The following is a 19,151-nucleotide window of genomic DNA, read 5'->3' as shown; positions in this document are numbered from 1 at the left end:
TGGCACAAGTTACCTGTAAAAATTACTAAAAGAGTAAACCAGCTTCTCATAAAATGAAGTGTATATTTAAAATTATTGTCTTTATCCTGCTTTCTAGTTTTTCATTCTTGAACCCAAAACAGTGATAAAATTTTAAATAGTAGTAGGTAATGAGTTCAGAGCCTTCTCAGTCTGTCCTTCATAACCACGAGATCACACTTTTGTTTTATGAAAGCTGAGATTTAAAAAAAAAAAAAAAAAGAAATCACAATACTTCAGACTCCAGGACTCATGGAAAAACCAGACTTGGTGAAAATGATAGCAAAAAATTCTAAGAGTGGCAGCACCACAGAGCAAAGCTATTACTGGATTTGAACCATCAGATGGAGACTGCAAGACTAAATAAATCAAATAATAGCAGCAACAACAAAGTAATATGGCTTTGCAAAGATGATGCACCTGAGAGTAAAACACGTCTGCGTGCCAGATCATTTGCAGTGCAGGAGGACATCCATGTATCTAGCTAGTTTTATCTCATTGGCCATTCATTGACTGTATGTCAAGTACAAAGTATAGTCGAGTCCTTACGATGAGTGATGTCCCCTATAAACACCACATATCACTGCTCAGCAGCAAAACCAAACATATTTTCGAGGTATATATGATAAGCAGGAGGTAGCTGTACACATCCTTTTGATTAAAAATGGTGTCTGTGACCGACCCAGCTTCCAAGAGACTCAGGATGTGTTTTCGTGAGCTGGGCATGGGAGCTTGTCAAAGACTGAATGGTCCCGCTGCATTTTGCTGTCGCTGTCACAGTGGAGTTTCCCTGGGAGCAAAGCTGTGCCACCAGCACAGTGAGACCCAAGTGGGAAACTGGTGGTTGGGTCCCCTTTGCCCATAGATCTGATTGGGGTAGGAGATTATGTAATGTGAGTTTAAAGGATTTCTGGGATTGGACCATTTTGCAGATGAATCAGCATTTCTAACACATCCCTGCTGGGAAGGGATCTGTTTCCTTCACAGGGAGGCTGCAGACTTCTTTGTTACCTGATTAAATTAACAAAATTGTAGTAATACCTTCTCACCTTTGAATTAAAGGATTTCTCCACAAAGCAAAGGGATGCAGGTTTTTCTCACCCCTCCTTGTGGTTTCCTGAATCTTTTGCAGGGACTTAAGAATAAGAACAAGCTTTCCTTTCTGTCCTGACCATACATCTCCAAGTACAACTCTCTTGCCTTTGGGCTCAGCTTTGATGGCACTGCTGTAAGTTGTGCCATGCTCTGTACAGTGGAGAGCTGTCTCATAGAGCCCAATGTAGGGCTTGGCCATCCCAGAGCACCCAAACTGACCCTCCTGGGAGCTCTGGTTCCTGGTACCTGTGTTCCAGGTAGGAGGTAGGAGGACCAGCAAAAATAAAACAACTTGAAGAACTTCCAGCCATGGCTTTCTGAGTCCCTGGTGCAAATGGTTTAGCCCAGGACAAGTGGAAGGATTTTTGCTTCGTGGCATCCCCTCCTGGGCCCATGGACAGAACCAGCTGGCAGAGCAGTGTAATTTCATCTGTCAACTGTGCCACAGGCTTAAACATGGTTTGGTGTAGAGGTGTGAGACCAGTACAGCCCTCACCTGGAGATATTTGCTGAAAGGTATTTGTCTCCTGGTTGAAGCCGTAATTCCTCTCTGTCTGAAATTAAAGTAAGCAAAGACCAAGACCAAGATTTTACCAAATGTGAATGACTAAAGACTAAAGGAAAACAATGTTCTAGAATTCTGTGTGGTGGGAATCCTGACCCAGACTTCATGTGCACGCAGGACACATGATAAATACCATTTTCAGAAGGGAGAGGGAAAGTCCAAGGAATGGTCACTGTTCAAACAATGGGGAAAGGAAGAGGTGGATGTTGTTATTTCATGTCTGAACACTTTCAGGGATCATGTGCCACCGTGGTGAGGGAGCTTGGGTGGTGCTGTGCAGTTCTCCTGCTGCAGTGCTCTGGCATCTCAGCAGAAAACTGCTTTTTGGTTCCTTGCACTGTTAGCTAGCTGAAAAAGCTGTGAGTGATGAGCAAGCAGTTCATGTCTCCCTTCAAGAAAAAACATTCATTCAGATTTTGTTATTCCTTTAAATTTCCCTTTTTCCTAGTAGGATCAGTAAGGATAAGAACAGCTGGATAAATGAGGATCTGGTAGTCAGTCCTTTGTCCCAGAACTAGGTGCCAGGTTTATTCTGAGTATGGTTACTTGCTATTGCAATCCTCTGCACTGAGGAGTGCAGTATGCATTATGCATTAGCATATTGCTAATGTTGATCCATCACACAACAGCCTTTACCATCAGACTGAAGTTTCCTGGGGGACCTGGTGTACCACAGGCAAGCCAAACTGCAGACTGTGCAATCCTTTGAACTCACAGGATGTGCCCTTGTAAGCTCTTGGAGCTTCTGTTGTCTGTGGAAACCAGTCACCCAGGGTTATGAGTGTGGGCTCTCAATGGGTGGAAAAATCTGTGTGGCTGCAGCTGAATTGCAAGCATGGCAGCAGAAAGGAGAGTGCCATGGGACTGCAGCTCTCACCAGGGAAGAGGCAGCATCCTGTGGCTCACGGGCTGCCACAGGCAAGCAGAGGGAGAAAGGAGAGAGCCTGCAGCCATGCTGCAGCACAGCCCTGCCCTGCACTGAGGCAGCAGAGGACTTTCCTAGCATTGGGTCTGAAAAAAGTGCAGATAAAGTGTGTTTGTCGAGAAGGAAGGTCTGGGTCGGGATTCCCAGTGCTGAATCCTTGGGTGTACTGGTGCAGTTCTCAGCATACTTTGTTGGGATGGAGGGAATGGCAAGTTTTCCTCTTCTTTGGCTGTTTGCTGCCAATTTGAGACCAAACATTGTGGCCACTGGCAAAGCTCAGAATATCTCTCATGGCTCCTCTAAACTGCACAAGCTTGCAGCCAGCTCCAGGAGCTGCTCAGCTACCAAGATGTGCCAGGACACAGAGCTGTCTGCCTGCTTCCCTCTCTTCCCCAAAGCCTCATTGCTGAGAGGTGGGATGGGCAGGTCCTCTCCATGCAACGCCTGGTCCAGCCCGGCACGGTCTCGGAAGGACCAGGCCACTGCTGCAGAGCAAGCCTGAAATGATCATTTCCAAGAGGAAAGGAGTATTTTAGGCATGACATTTAGCTTCTAGCCTTTCACTAAAGATGAAGTAATAGCTGTGATAGATGAGGTTATTTTATAACCTAAATCTTAAAAGAAAATGCTTCAGATGTGGAAGAAAGCAAATGCTGCTGTGAGGCAGGGTGGGTAAATAGCAATATACACTGTTTGATAAAAGTTGCATGTCAGTTTAGTTTCTTCTGCATTGTGTCACTCCACAGATCCTCTCTGAAGGAGTTGTGTTGTGAATCTAATAAAGGCAGGAAATTCCTTCAATTCCTCCTGGTTTCCCTCAGCTGCACTTCTTTATGTGACGTCTTGTTTTATAGCTGTTGTCAATGAAAACCATTCAGTAGCTCTCATTGCAAAAAAATTAAAATCAGATATCTGTCTTTGATCTGGTAAATCAGGGCATTTTCCCCAAACTGTAGTCACATACAATAGAATTTGTACCAAAAAAACAGCGGAACTTTGCAACCCCAAACTGAAAGGATGGGAAATAGTGCCCATAGAGGTTAATTTCTTTGTCACGTTCCTGCAAATATTTTACTTTGGGGTTTTTTTAGAAGAAAGTTGTGTGAAAGACCCTAATCTGTTGCACAGACAGTTAATTTTTTTTTTTCTTACCACAATGGAAAATTTTGCTTCTCACCATGGCCAGGTATCATGTTCTCACAGTACTGTGAAAAGATTTGTTAGTTCAGTTCATTTCTCAAACTTATCTTCCTAGTGTCAGTATTGAACCATTATTTCTGTCAAAAAAATTAAAACTACTCAAAGGTGGAAAAATAGACCCCCAAGCTGCTAGAGAAACAAGATGAGACTATAGGAATGTTGTCATCTTTGTCTATATGATGTCTCATTATCCTGAGGAATGGAGACAACATAACTAAATTTATACCCATCTGAGACTGTGCAATGTAATCACAAAACAATCAGAGTGATTGTACCATATAAAAGGGGAGAGGGGGTGCTGCAAATAAGTCTCAAATACCACACAGAAGTCTTTATGATTGTTTAGTTTCAACAGATGCAGGAGGTTAGCCAGGACTATTAGGCATTTTTTCCATTGCCCCCAGATGAGTGTATAAGCTCTACTGCTCTCCTGGACACTATCTTCTATTCTTTTAAAGTGTTTGTCATCAGACAGAATGATACATGTTAGCAAATTCAATATTTAATTTGAAAAACATTGTAACCCTAGCCTATTAGGGCTGTTCTCTTGCCATATTTTAAATTTCTTGTTTCTTCTATGTTGACTAAAATGAATTCATAAAGTGTTGCAAGAGTTTTCTATATTTTTTCAAGAAGAGATGGTAAGTTTTTCTGCCTTTCTGATGCTCAAAAATAACTGAATATTTTTGGGGTCAGAGCTCAGGCAAGGCAAATTTCAGAAGTATGAGAAACAAAAAGGAAGGTGCACTAAGAGCTGCTAGACCTAACAATAACCTACAAACTCTAAAGTTAGGGGACCCTCACTAATTAACAGAAACTCTCAGAGAGAGCAAGAGAAAACCTGTGTGTGTCTCTGCCATTGCTTCCTGCCCTCAGACTACAGAGGATTTGATGGGCGAAAGAGGGAGGAGAAAAGAGGGCAAATTAGTTATTGCCAGATCTCTTTTCCCTGCTCTGCCATCAGTCTCTACACGTAGGACATGCAGCTGTGGCCTGTCCTTTACTCAGAGCGAGTGCTGGTCCCCTGCACTGCCAGGCTGCCACAGGCGGCACGCCTGCTCACGGTGCTCTTCTGCCTTCTGTACCTCAGGTTGGTCTCTGAGAGTAATTGGGAAATCCTGAGCACAACAATGTCCCTGGACATGGCTGGGCTTTAGCTGGACCTGTTGAGTTTGCTTATTTAGAGAGGCCAAACAGCAGCTGCGCTGGCACATATGCACGTCACATTATGCCAGATTTACCAGCAAAGGACATAGGGGAATAATACTGCTGATTTGATGCATGTTTCCTTTTTTTGTTTGTTTGTTTGTTGTTTTTGCAATGAGTGTGCTGTTAATATTGCAGTCACCTGAACTTTTGTTGTTGTTGCTTAGATCAAATAGAAAAGGGATGGCGGCGAGGAGCTGCTGTCGTTCTGGCTGCTACTGTGCAAGATGAACTGATGAATAACGTGTGTGATCTCTCTTTCCCTTGTAGTTGCACTCTGCAGTGACCAGGATCCAAGTTCAAAGACCTGGTTTCAATTACACATTTGCCCATATATGTATCCTGAACAATGACAAGACATGCATAGTGGACGACATAGTGCATGTACTGGAGGAATTAAAGGCTGCTCGTTCTTCTAATCGAACTAATTTTGCAATCACTTATCCGATTACTCACTTAAAGGATGGCAGGGAAGTGTATAATGGGCATCAGCTCGGTGGGGTTACTGTGCACAGCAAGGACCGGGTGAAGTCTGCGGAAGCCATTCAGCTCACCTACTACTTGCAGGCAATCAACTCCCTGAATGACATGGTGGCAGAGAAGTGGGAATCAATTTTTTGTGACACTGTTGAACTTTTCCAGAAATCCAACAGGAAAGTCAAAATGTATCCTTTCACTTCCTCTTCGCTGAAGGAGGATTTCCAGAAGACGAGCAGGGTGTCAGAACGCTACCTGATCACAAGCTTGGTCCTTGTGGTCACCTTGGCCATTCTCTGCTGCTCCATGCAGGACTGTGTCCGCAGCAAACCCTGGCTTGGCCTGCTGGGATTGCTGACAGTGACCCTTGCCACCCTGACTGCTGCCGGGATCATCAATCTCACTGGTGGGAAATACAATTCCACCTTCCTGGGAATCCCCTTCGTCATGTTAGGTAACTATCTCCTCTCTCTTTTGTGTGTTTGTGCCTCCCTGACACATTTCCCAGCAAGCAGACAAGCATCACTGCATGGTTCCTGTTGTCTCATTCCTGCAGTGCTGCCCCATGCCAGATCCATACTGCCTCTTTTCCTAAACTGTTTTTATGGTGCCTGGATGTTAAAATCACGCCTGGGGCTCCAGTATGGCGTAGCACAATGCCGTGGGACATGGAGTCTGTGCAGTAGCAAGGAAGAAGGATGTGCAAATGCCATGCCTTTTGCAGAGAGGGAGCCCAGCTGCTGCTTCTCTGTGGATGTTTGATTCTGGTTTCAGAGGGAGACCTTTGCAGTGGTCCCCATGCAACACTGACTGCTTCAGCTGTGCTGGCAAATCAAAGGACTACCCATGTTGGGCATTTAGGGAGTGCTGGCTCCTTTGGAGACCACAGTGATGCTGTCCTGACTTGGCAGGTGCCTGCCTGTGGGATGAGTGGTGCTTGGTTCTGGGTTGCATTTCTCCATAAGTCCCTGTGTTGGCTGAGCAAGCGTAGGGAGGGTTTCACAGCCCTGGGCGAGAGAACTTTGACACCCCTGGTCAGGATGGACCTGCAAGCTCAGCACCAGCACATCCCATGGCAGAGGGAAGCAGCACTGGCTGCTCCCTGGCTCCTGTGCCAGCACAGACACCTTTATCTCCCTGGGTCTTGTACCACCCTCACTCACTACGGAGTATGGAGTGGTTTCAGTTTGGTTTGTTTTCTTTGAGGGTAGGAAAGGGGAAGACAGAAGTGTGGTGATCTTGCTCCCAACCCAAAGTCAGGGCCTTCTCCTGCTGGCACCAGGCAATTTGTGGGAATTCTGCATGTTGTCTCCAGAGAGGCAGGAGGATTTCATGGGAGACAAAACGAGAGCTCTGGAGAGTTCACAGCCTCTTTGTGTTTGGTTCATAACCAGTGTGAAAAGCTTTGTGCACTGTAGGTGTTTAATATGTCCTTGTTCACGCCATTATTCATTTGTGGAGAATAATACATGCATTGATTTGATCACAGCTTCCCCAGCTGAAAATCAGTGCTCAGTAATACTTCAGGTTTCAAGTGTAAGTGTCTCCACTGACTTAGTCACATCATGTAGTGATATGACACGTTTTGAGACTATTTTTATATCCAGCACCAGGTTCCTGTGCCGTGCTGGTACTGTAGTGCTGCTGCACTGTGGTATTGTTGTGCTTTAATTAAAGACTATGCTTCAGTGCATCACACTACCAGTTAACATACAGAATATATTCAGTGACAAACAGAATTCAGCTACATTACATTGGCTGTCATTTTCAGATGACATCGATGAAAATTAAACTACATTGTAATCTAGAGGAAATGCAGCACAACAAAGTCAGAGCCAAAAGAAGGGTATCTTTCTGACCTGAGTCTCTGGTTTCTTTGGTGGGATTTTATGCCTGTTCATGTATTATAAAATTCAATTCCTCAAACTAAGTAGCGTATATTAAGTATAACTTTAGATAGGAGGAGATTTTCAGATGTGTTACAAGAGCAGCAGAAAAGCAGTCTAATGTCCAGACATATGAAGTGAAAGTTCATGAGGAAACTGACTCAAAAATATGAAATATTAGCTTTGTTTAGGGATCAAATATCTGCTCACTGGGACAACCTCTCAGATCTTTAATTTACTGGTAGTGACAATGCTGAGACTTGAAATCTTCAAAGACATACAGATAACTATGAAAAGTTTCACATGCCTATTTTAGTGCTCCATTAAGTACCAAGCTGTACAGTCAACTCAACTCTTCTTTTCTTTTCCTTTTTTTTTTCTTTTTTCCTTTTTTCTTTTTTTTTTGCTCTTGCTTGGTTGAAGTATTCCACTCTTAAAAGGGCAGCTCAGCTCCCACTGTGAACAAGTCAAGATAGAGCAGCCAAGTTCACGTAAATCTTGCCTGCTTCCCCAGCTGCATAAAATCTCCCAGGGGATGGGAATATCAACAGGTGAACAGAAGGCACTGACAGCATTTTGGAGTTCTTAATGAGAACTGTTTTAAACTGGCAGATAGCTAAAAAGGCAGGTTGGCCTTTTTTTTTTTTCCTGAAGTACAACAGAAAGATGCAGCATGCATTTTGAAATGTATTTCATACCTAGATGTTGTTTGGTTATAAAGGATGTTTTAAGTCAAGGAAACTGAAGGCTACAGACACCAAGAACTTTCCATTATAGCCCACTGAACTGCTTCCACTTAATTTCAGTGACCATCAGATTAGATCATAGATTAACTGACCTTTAGAAAGCTAAAGGATTTCTGGCTAACGATGTAGCCCTGTATCTATTACTCATAATCTCATGGCTAAAAGCAGAAATGAGATAGGAAAAATTATTACACCGGACACATTTCAGGCACGGCCCCTTTACTGGTGTACATCATTAATGAAGCTTCCCTGGTTTATAGCAGCTGAGGATTTTTAACTTTTCATCAGCGTTGCGGAGGCGGGGGACACTCTCCAGACATCATTTGACACAGGATGAGATTACATCTTTCATAACAGATAGTTTTCATCATGCACTTTGTCTCCTGCTTGGACCACTTCCTCCTATGTTTCACTGCACAACCACTACAGCATTTGCATCATGTCTAACCTGAATTCCCCTTTTGTAACTTAGCAGTCCTCCTCATTTATCCACTGCATCTGGAAAATAATTTATTTTCTTTTTTCTTTGCATATTTGGTACCACTCTCATTTTCCCAGTCTTCCTTTTCATCCCAGATTTCCTCAGACTATGTTTACCAGACTTCCAGCAATCTTCTTACTTTTGACCATTCCACATCTTCTGTGGAGTGTGATGCCTAAATCCAGGCACAGGATTCAGACTGAGGCTTTCAGCAGCACGTAGAGTAGGAGGATGATTTTTCACATCTTTCATACAGCACTGCTGTTCATACATCGCCATATGTCATTCATTCTTTTCTCAGCAGTATGAAATGGCTGGCATTTGGTTGGTGGTACATGGTAATTCACAGATCCTTCATGTCATTTTCTATCCTGTTTTCACAGTCATTTATTCCAAACAACATGTAGAAGTTTGCCCTTGTCCTTACTGAATTATAGCTTGTTTATCTCACACTATTTCTCCTCAATAAGTGTATCTGGAGACCATCACTGTCTCCAAGATGTATTAGCTGGTCAGCAATGTTTTGCAATTACCAACCTTTTTGTATTTCAAGAATTACTTTCTGAATAGGTTGTCCAGCCACAAGCCCCTTCTAAACATACAAGCAGTATGTCTGGAAAATAGTCTGATCAAAGTGCTTTGTAATACTTCTTTCATTCATCCTGTTTTCTTTGACATCCCTTATTCATCAGCCATTTCCAAGAACAAACAAGCTACAGTGAAGGGTACTAGCCTCTGTAGATGTTGAATCCTGAGCTTTTGCATCAACAGGGAATTTAAAAAGTTACTAAATTATCATGATTTACCAAATCACAGTCTTAAGCTCAGGCTGTGTAAGTGTAGGCAGGAATATCTTTTGCTTACTCCACCTGCTAAATATGACATGCCAGTTTAAACACTTCATACTTTGGTTTTAATCTTGGTAGTTTATTCTAATTTATTTTACTTTTTAATGAAGGCAGATTACTGTAACCCAGCTTACAAAAGATGACTGCATAGTCTGAGTATGTCACTACTGTGACAATTTTTATGGTGGGGCAGATTTCTTTTTTACCGTTCCTGATTTTTAACTCAATGGCAAAAACTGAAGCCAGGAGAAATGTTACCAGAGACCCCCTTCCCCAGCAGATGCTAAAAGAGTGAAGGTTGCCTTTGGTGCCTGGAGGTCCAGCTGTGAGAGGCAGGCAGGAGGCTGGGGCTGGCCTGAGCCCCACCGAGGGGATGTGGGGTGAGGCAGCAGAGGGCAAGCTGGCTGTGGCCACTATTTCCTCTGGGATATCTTGTCAAGTCAAACTGGGAGCTGTTCTTCTCCAGCTACAGGTTAACATAGGTACTTCTAACTTGAAAGTGAAGCCTAAAACCTGGGAAAATTAGCAAGTTCCCACCATTTGTCTGGATGTAGTATGAATTAGCATATGTCTCTGTGGTTTTTAAAACTGCCATCCACATCTACCAGTGTGCAAACAAGTAATTTAAGGACAAGTTTGCTAACATGTCTAGTTCTTGTAGAATACTTTTCTGAATTAGGGCTGTTCATTTTTGACCATAGAAACAAAAAAAAAAATAAATTCTACAACTAAGTTGGATTTAAAATAGCTGATTTATAGTGTCAGCTGAAAAACAGAATTAAAATTCTGATTTCCTGTTGCTTTCTTCATTAAGAACTACAGATGTTTGGTCTGGCACAGATGCTAATATATCCATCACAAGTTTCCCTTACACATTAAATGCTGTTTAAAAACTGCCAAACCTTTAAAAATACCGTTTTCTTCAAAAAAATCACAGTGTTACCAAACAAATCATTAGACAACAACCAGAGCTGTCTGAACAAGTTTTTGGTGTGACTTTTTTTTCTTCTCAGAGACAGAGTGGAACCTAGGCACTCAAAAGAAAATTGCAGCATAGCCCTTTGCACTGCAAACTAGCAATGTGTTTGCTGTTCCTTCAGAAATGAATACAGCTTACTCGGGGAGAAGTGGCTCTCTTCAGCTGCCAAATTTGTGAAAAGCATCGGCTGTGCGAAACCGCGGTGGAACGCCAGGCGCTGCCAGATATGGGCAGGGACACAGGGCCAGCTCCGAGAGCTTATATTTAGCCTCCAGTGCTGGCAGGGGAAAACCAGGTAGAAGTTATGAGAGTGGCTTGAGCACACTGTAAAAGGAAATGATAGCCAGCTGTGTATGAAACTCATCAAAACCAGGGACAAAGGAAAACCCCTTCTTACAACCTCCATCACATCGTGCCCTGCAGCATGCTCCTTCTGGTAAGAGAGAAAAGTAAAAGTCATCAGAGAGATCCAGGGAGAGATGAGTGGGAAGGAGCAGGTGGAAATGTCAGGCAAAACCCAGGCAGGGTCTTCCTGAGGTTCAGTCCCAAGTGGAGGAAAGTCAGAGGGAGAAGGACACCCTTGCAGGGCTGCGTCTGGTGGGAGGAAGCACAGGAGCAGGTGAGGTGCGGAGCACTCTGGAAAGCACCTGGAGGAACCAGGGCTCATACTGGCACCTTACAGATGCAGAGGAGTTCCAGTCACTTCTTAGAAACACAGATTTGTTGGACACACACCTTCCACGTGACTTGCCTGGGGAAGAGCTGTGCTGATGGAGGAGAGAGTTGAGACACTGGTACAGGGGCTTTACAAATGCAAAATGGAGCCCCATAGATGGGATCTGAGTTCAGAGACAGCTGGGAAAGAAGGCGGGAAGGTAAACAGTAACAGAAGGAGAGGGGAGGTCAATGTGTTTGATGATAGGAGTGAAAAGCACAGAAGGGCAAGTGAGAGGACTGCTGAAGGTTAGAGACCCTGAAGGCAACAGGCAACTAAACCAAGCAGGGCATCTGACCACCAGCACAAAAACCTGAGGTGCTCAGGCCAGCACACACCAGTACACGGGGCTCACTGGTGCTGTGCCTCAGTGCTACTAAGGCACCTGGCCTGGCTGCTGTTTAGCTCTCTGGAAGAACATGCTGATGGGAAGTTGCAATGTATGCCAGATTTATACACGCAAAAAGCATTCATTATCCTCCCTATCAAGCATCCAAGTGTTTGCTATGTTCAATAAAGCTGAAGAGTCAACATTGGTTACATATAGAGAGTTTCAAAGAGACAGAAGCAGCCCCTCCACAGGTCTCCTCAGTGCCCTTCAGTTCACACGCAGAGGTAACACACACCCCTTGATGTTTGACCTTGTATAGTATTTTTCCACCAATTTTCCTGCTGTCAGTTAATAAAAATGTGGAGCTTACTGAGTCTGGCTTTTTATTCCCCGGCTAAACTTTCTCACTTTACCTGTCCAAAGACTCTGCTGTCTTTTCATGCTGGGAGGAAGCATGTCCTCCTTCAGCTGGCCCAGCTGGCTTCCCCCATGTCCCTTTCTCCTATCTCATCCATCTCTTTTGCAATATCTGGCAGCCTCCTCCAGCAGGTCTCACCCATCTTCCTGTTCCAGGCCATGGCATCTTCTTCCTAATGCCTGCACAACCCCCTGCATCTTTTGGTCTCCCTAAGCTTCCTTCATCTTTTCTGCTATTTTTCACAGTCCTGTCAGTGTGCCATTCCTTCTGCCATTTTGGTTGGGTTTTCTTTAAATTTCTCCTCTCTCATCCTCCTCTCTTCTCAGCCCCAGCTGGGCCCATTGCTCCCATCATTTTCCCTATATTCTTCAACAACTTCCTTGGCTCTCAGATAGGTCCCCTCTATACCCTGCAGTTCTATCTCAGCTGCTTCTGATTTCCCAGTGATTTCCATCATTCATCCTTTCCTTTTTCATACTGCCAAAGCACTCCAAGAGTGCCCTGGAAGTACACTTGGTTTTTTGTCACTCCATCTGCTCAGCTTTCCCAGTTCAACCCTGCACAGCTCAGTTACAGTCCTAAAGCATTTTGTGGTTTGTTCCTTTCATCCCTCTTCTAAGAAATGAATCAAATTATCTGGTTTTATCTACCCATAACAGACAGAATCCCAGGCATGTCATTTTCCTCATCATGCTTTTTTCTTCTCTCTTTTCTGTCCTCAGTCCCTCAGTCTTTTGTGACCTCTCTAAGCAGCCATGCATCTTCCATAGTCCTTCAAGCATCACCTAGCATTTCTGTTCCTCATGTGGAAGAGGGAGTAGGAGCAGAAGGAGGTTCCCAGGCTATCCCTCCTCACTCAATGTAGCAATTAGTCCTCTCACCAAAGTCAGCACTTTGCACCCAAAGTGGAGCTGATTAATCACCTCTTTCACCTGCTGGTCTTCCTCATCCTTCTCTCCTCCTGAAGGCTGAGTCTCAAACCCCCCAAGAAACCCAAACACAGAAGCCACTATTGCATGGGAAGGAAATAGAGTTGAAAACAAATGGTGGCAGACTGTTTTGTTTAGGCACCAGCCCATTCCTGGGCAGTGCAAAAGCAGCAGGTGGAGCTTGCAGCTGGCACACATTGCACACAGCCAACATGGTGTCTGAGTTCCCCCTTCACCACCACGAAGCCCAGTGAAATCCCTGCACACGTACACAGTTCTTGGCTTCAGAAGACTGCTGATGACTCAGATAATTTACAATGTTTTTTGGAAGAGAGGAAGTCAGTCCAGAGAACATCTTAATGTTGAAACCAAGTGCTGTACAGCCATTTCCTCTTCATTTCTGGTGCCCCCATACACACTTGTGAAAAGTATGTTACAGGTGATGCAGCGTGCTCAATGAGCATTCATTTATGCAAAGAGTAACATAAAGTTGTTACACTTTTGCTGCCTTCATTCTTTTGACTGCGGGAAACTCGGTGCATGCAAGGGCTGAGTGGAGGTTGTCAGAGGTGTCCCAGTCACAGGTACCAAGAATTTGGCACTGACATCCTGATTTTCTTCAATAAGTGAAGTCCCTCAAGAGAGGCTTTCACATATATGAGAATATACTGGAAGTTCAGAGGTTAAAGAAAGGAACCCTTTCTCTCTATACATGTAGGATGTGTGTGTGTGTGTGTATATATACATATATATGTATGTGTATATGTTTGGGGTACACTTTATGCACTGGGCCTGGGTGATCAATGAAGACCTGGGGAGCACCAGCAGGAACTGACGTGGCTTCATTTCATTTCATTTGGCTGTGAGAGAGATAGTCCACCTTGTAAGCTTCAAATAAATTACATTTCCCCCAAACAGGCAAAAGCCTAGAGGCTTGTGTGCAGAGAGGGGACCAATAATTTTCAGCTCATCAAACCTTTGGTGGAAAATCCAGAGGTGGAGTAAATAAACTGGAATAAGTATGGATGCTTTGTGAAAAGCCCAAGTTGAGTTCCAAATTCGTAATTTTTTTCTTTTTAATCAGTAAAAATAGTAGATTGTATGTGCTTTAAATGAATATTTGCAACTTTCTGAACATTGTGTTTCACATATGGTTGATCTGTATATTATGAGTATGAGTAGATCTGTATATTATGAGTATGAGTAGTGACAAACATCACTATAACAGGAGAATTTAAGTGTATGCCTGAGATGTTGCAGTTGTAGCTTTCTCGCCAGAAAAGGAGAAATTTGAAGTGTGGTAAACAAATCCATATTCCGCTGGCCCATGTTCCACTGGGACAGCACTCCTAGAAGCAAATGATATTTTAGCTTGTGGCCTTAGAAATTTAAAGCACATTTAAAACACGTTTGCCCCAAATGCACCCATTATGTCTTACTGCATTTTTGGGAGGTTTGTTGTATGTCACTTGGCTGTGCTGTAACATGGTAAACATTAACCTAGCACAGGTGATTGCAGGAGGCTCTTCACTTTTAAGTGCTTCTTTTACACAGCATGCATAAGATTTGTCCAAAAATCACTTAGTGATGAAAATCAGTTTTCAGTTTTATCTGCTGATATGAGTCATAAGATGTCATATGTGAGATGAGCCCAGGTTTCTTAGCAGACCAAACTCCACATGTGACCAGCTCCTCGGCTAGTGAGGCTTGAGCTATGTGCACCATGGGGAAATTCATCTTGCCAGCCACACTTGTCATCCCTTTACTGTCCTGGCATGGCATTCTCCCATCCTGTACAGCTCCCGTGGTGCACAGGGTGGTCCTGGCTCCCCACACACCCTGGGGTCTGCACCCCATGCCAGCAGCAGTGGTGAGCAGAGCCGTGCCTTCCTCTTCTTGTCATCCTCCATGCGGCTTTCTCCCTCTCTTCAAATAACAGCTTATGCAGGGCACTCTGCTTCCTGGGGGATTTTCTGGTGTTCCCGAGCTAAGGAGGATGAAGAGGCGTTTCTGGGAGGACTTTGGAGCAGGGCAACCTTTGGAGGCCAGACAGAGTCAGGTGTTTGCTCCAGAAGCACAGACTTGCACGTACGGCACAGGTTTGGCTCAAATGCTTTCTCTTCAGATCTCCAAAAGGTCTGGGGAGTCAGGAGATGAGCAAGCCATGCAGACATAAATATTCCAGCAGCTAAAACCAAATTTTGCTAACACACAGCTCCTTCTGTTGCACTGAAAGAAATATGACTTTTAACTTTTGCCAGGTCTTTTGTGAAAACAGAGGAAAGCAAGTGACACATTGAAACAGAGCTGACAGCCTGCTACTTAAATGCCAGAACAGCCCTTTACTGATTTTTAAGTGGAATTAAATGTTCTTCTTATATATAAAACTAGATTTTGAACCATAACTCAGTTGGCTTACCAAAATACAACAGCCACTCAAGTTTTCTCTCAAATGTACCTGTTTTAAAATGTGTTTATGTGACATTCTTGCTATCACTGTGACAACAAAATCTCAAATATTACATTGTTTCAAAAGTAAAAAAAGATGATACAAGAAAAACATCAATCATTCTCCCAAAACCTAATTCAATAATTTTATTTTATTGAAATCAATGGGTCTATTCAGGATTAATAATGTAAGTGCTGAATTGCATGTATAATCATTACAATCAGAAGCTGTTAATTTAAACAGAATTTTGGTATACTTTAAAAAAATAATTTGAAAATGCAATATGAAATAGTAAGGTTTTTTATTAGTAAATACACATACTCCAAAAATAAAAAGTGGTGAACCATGTTACCACCATTGCTGATTAGGGATTGTGGTGAAGTCTAGGACTATGAATGCCATTGTTTAATTCTATTTAATTAGAATTATTAAAATACTTCTTATTCACTTTGTTTCTTTTCCCCTTATATAGATAGAAAAATTACAGAATGTTTATATGTGTCTTGTGTCTGTGTATGTATAAAAACATACACAAGATATATATCACAAAACTAGAGATTTATACTGAAGGATTTTCATTTCAATAATTTCAATAATTACATGTCATCATGGTTTATATATAAATATATATATATATATATATATATGTAATACGTGGTCATGGTTTTAAAATTAGCTCATGACTTGTACCATTTTCTAAAACATTGGCTAGTTATTTGTTTGCCACGATAAAAAATGGAACTGGGGAGTTTATAGTTGACGTGCACCTTGTATCCCATTGCTGACTGTGTCCCCACAACTTTGGGTGAGACCGAGGGGGTGATTTTATTTTGTCCATGCCTGCTTTGTGCAAATGTGTACTTTTTAGTGTAGGTCAGAAAGGGCTGCACCTGACCAAAACAGCTTGTTTTGCAGGAGAGCAGAGAGTTGATTGGGTGCTCCATTTCCAAAAGCTTAGTTTAAAAATGTAGTATATTATGGCAGATATTCATTGCCAGAAGACTGGGATCTGGATTATTCTGGTGCAGCAGATCCATATGAGTCTTATGAGGAACCTACTCTCTTTTGTGACTGGGAGTGCTGCACAAGACCTAAATGAGGCCTCAACCTTGTGCTGGATTTCCAGACACACCCCACTTTCCTGACTGTGCATTAAGCAATTTGAGTGCAGGCTTAATGGCCCAGAGAGTCTTTCAGCAATATCTACGACTGAAAATACCATTGTGTTCTCCCATTGTGAAGAACTGAGCACCAGCTGAAGGCATCTTCTCTGCACGCACCCACCAAGCCAGCGTGTGCTGCACAGGGACACTTTCCCTTCACGGTGCATTTCTGTGGGCACAGCCGCCCACAGCTGTGAAACGCAGCACATTCTGAGAGTGTATTATTAAACATTTTGGTTTCTCTTATTTTGTTGCCAAGTAGATACAGCACAAAACACAGCTCTCTCTCCAGAGACTGAGGCAGATTTTTGTCTGGTGTGCATGCACCAAGATACTGTGTTTTTCATGCTGGTGGTAAGTTGAGGAATACTTGGGCGTGCATGGGGCTTTCTGACTGGGATGGCCAGTGCTTTTGTAAACACAGTTGGAGAGATCAACCTGACACTCAAGGGTGAATGGCTAATAATCAAATATAAAGCACAACCAGAGATTGATCAAATGGTTTCATGCCTAGATACCTAACAGGTACCTACCTAATTTCAGTGTGTTTCTCTCTTGGAAAGATCCCAAGTCAGATGTTAGTACCTGCAGCCATAATACATCTTAGGTGATAATATGTGTAAAATTTAGTAGCTTTTAAAACAATCACTGCAAATACTGAATGTACCCAAGAGTACTGTTACCATGTTTTTGAGGTATGTTGTCATACCTGTAATGCAGTTACAATACTGACACACAGAGTCTGTGTGACAGGAGGTAAATAAAGCACTGTAATGTGTACAGCCTATGCTTACACCGGTACATCCCATCCCATGTTGCTCTTCATGTGTCCTGAATCCATGTACCATGCCTGCACATAGCATTCAGGCTCACTTGGCCTTTGAACCTGTGCTTGGAGGTATGAAATGAGGTCAGGCTGTGCTTGTGTGGCTGGGACTTCAATCACTTTGCCAAAGAGGATGTATTTAACAGTACTCAACTGTCCACAGTCCACAGTCCCCTAGTCACAATTTCCCTGAAATGAACACTGCTTCCTAACAGGGCTGTTTAGATGAGTATTTTACAGGATGTTAGTATCCTCTAGGATTTTACTCTACACTGAACTGGGCTCCCACAAACAGGCAAGTGTAGGAAAAGCAAGTAGGATTCACAGTGCATTTTCTTAGCTCAGCACAAATGTTTGGGACAGACAAGTCTGCACTGTGGGATGTTCAGCAATACACACCCTCCTTCAGGTCTGACATTCATGCAGCAAAACTGGAGTATTGCACCATTTGTGGACCACAAAGTTGGACATTGCTTGGGGTTTATTACAACAGCACACTAATAATGGTATAGGTGGTCAGCTTAACCCTTGCCAGTGAATTGTTATCCACTCAGTGGAAAGTGTTGTAGAAATTATGCTTGCTGCTGATTCTGTCTGCACGCTGAAGGATCTCGTTTCGGTGTAGTATTTTATTATTTTAGTGAGAACAAGGTATGGAGCCAGATGTTTGCTTCAGCTGGATGCAAATATTCTTGCCCTGCCTGTCACATTCAGCAGCAGTTTGAGCCTGCTATATGTTCTGGGCTGAAATCATGCCTGCTGGGAGAGGCTGCATGAGGCAGGCCGGGTATTTAGTCAACAACTGGTTGATTGCAACTCCTGTGACAAAGGGAGTCCAGATTAGCGGTTTCACTTGGCTTGTCAGAAGACGGGAGCTGATGAGATCACTGATCTAGCTGGAAAAAAATAAGTCAGTAGGGGGAAATTATCTCAGCCTCTTTGTTGACATTACTGTGGAAAGCAGTCCTAGAGTTGAGCGGAGCACATTGTTATTTTTAATACTGTCAGCTAGGAAAATTCATTGCACCTTCATTATATCATATGTTATTGCAGGTACTGTTTTGGAAAGGGCAATTCCTGCGATATGATTCTGACCTCCTGTGTACTATTTTTGCACAAGAGCAGTTCTTGAGACCTTGCCCGCATTGACAGCAAGCTGGGATATGAATTTACAGCATCCTAACTATTTCATGTTAATTCATCTGGTGTTTGTCTCTGCAGATGATATTTCACTCCACTTTGAGTGTGAATCAAGCTGTGCTTCACAGATATCCACAAAGAAAGCTGGTGCAACATAGTTTGCCCTCTGTACATTCACACCCTTTTTCACAGGACACTAAATTCCTCTTGCAGACAAGTGCTCCAATTTGGTGGAGTGATTTCAGGCTTAAATAAACCTGAGTGGGACAACATTGGTCCAGCTGAATAGTGTTACATGGGGTGCAGCTATTACAGTGCAAGCATAAACCTGAAATCAAGATCCACACTTAACCTCAGAAATTCCATCGGACCATGCTTCCACTTCAAATTTTCACCCAACCAGTTTACAAGGCTCCCATATATCCTACCATGAGTCATTACCCATTTCAGACAGTCTTTTGTGCCATCAACATCAGGAAAAGATTTTGTTTCAAAAGTAACCTTAAAAAAACCAATAAAATAAAATAAAGGCTACTTTCTGATGCCCACCATTCATTTAGTTCCAGTGCAGACTAAAACAGGTGAATTAGGTAACAGCCATGTGGGAGCAGAGAACTTCAGTAGGAGAGGGGAAGTAACACCTGAGAAGGGAGAAACATCCCATAGCCCAGCTTTGCCACACGTGAAGTCTGCTCCCTCTGGAAGTCAGTTTGATGCTTTATTGGTGTTAATTGTGGTGGTTAATGGGCACCAT

The 19,151-nt window shown here is 43.1% G+C and overlaps 1 protein-coding gene across 1 annotated transcript in view; it reads left to right on the top strand.

The window, feature by feature from the left end:
* Positions 1-19,151, top strand: part of PTCHD1 (patched domain containing 1) — a 39,014-nt gene that overhangs the window by 7,320 nt on the left and 12,543 nt on the right. Inside the window, exon 2 of the mRNA XM_005516692.3 lies at positions 5,280-5,940. Coding sequence (XP_005516749.2) covers positions 5,280-5,940 — 661 coding nt within the window. The remainder of the gene's footprint in view (positions 1-5,279; positions 5,941-19,151) is intronic.

Source organism: Pseudopodoces humilis, chromosome 2, assembly GCF_049639895.1.
Source record: "Pseudopodoces humilis isolate 2021_Gansu_Grassland_sample_001 chromosome 2, ASM4963989v1, whole genome shotgun sequence".
NCBI lineage: Eukaryota > Metazoa > Chordata > Aves > Passeriformes > Paridae > Pseudopodoces > Pseudopodoces humilis.
Note: the sequence above shows the minus strand (reverse complement) of the source record. Positions and strands in the feature narration are given on the sequence as shown.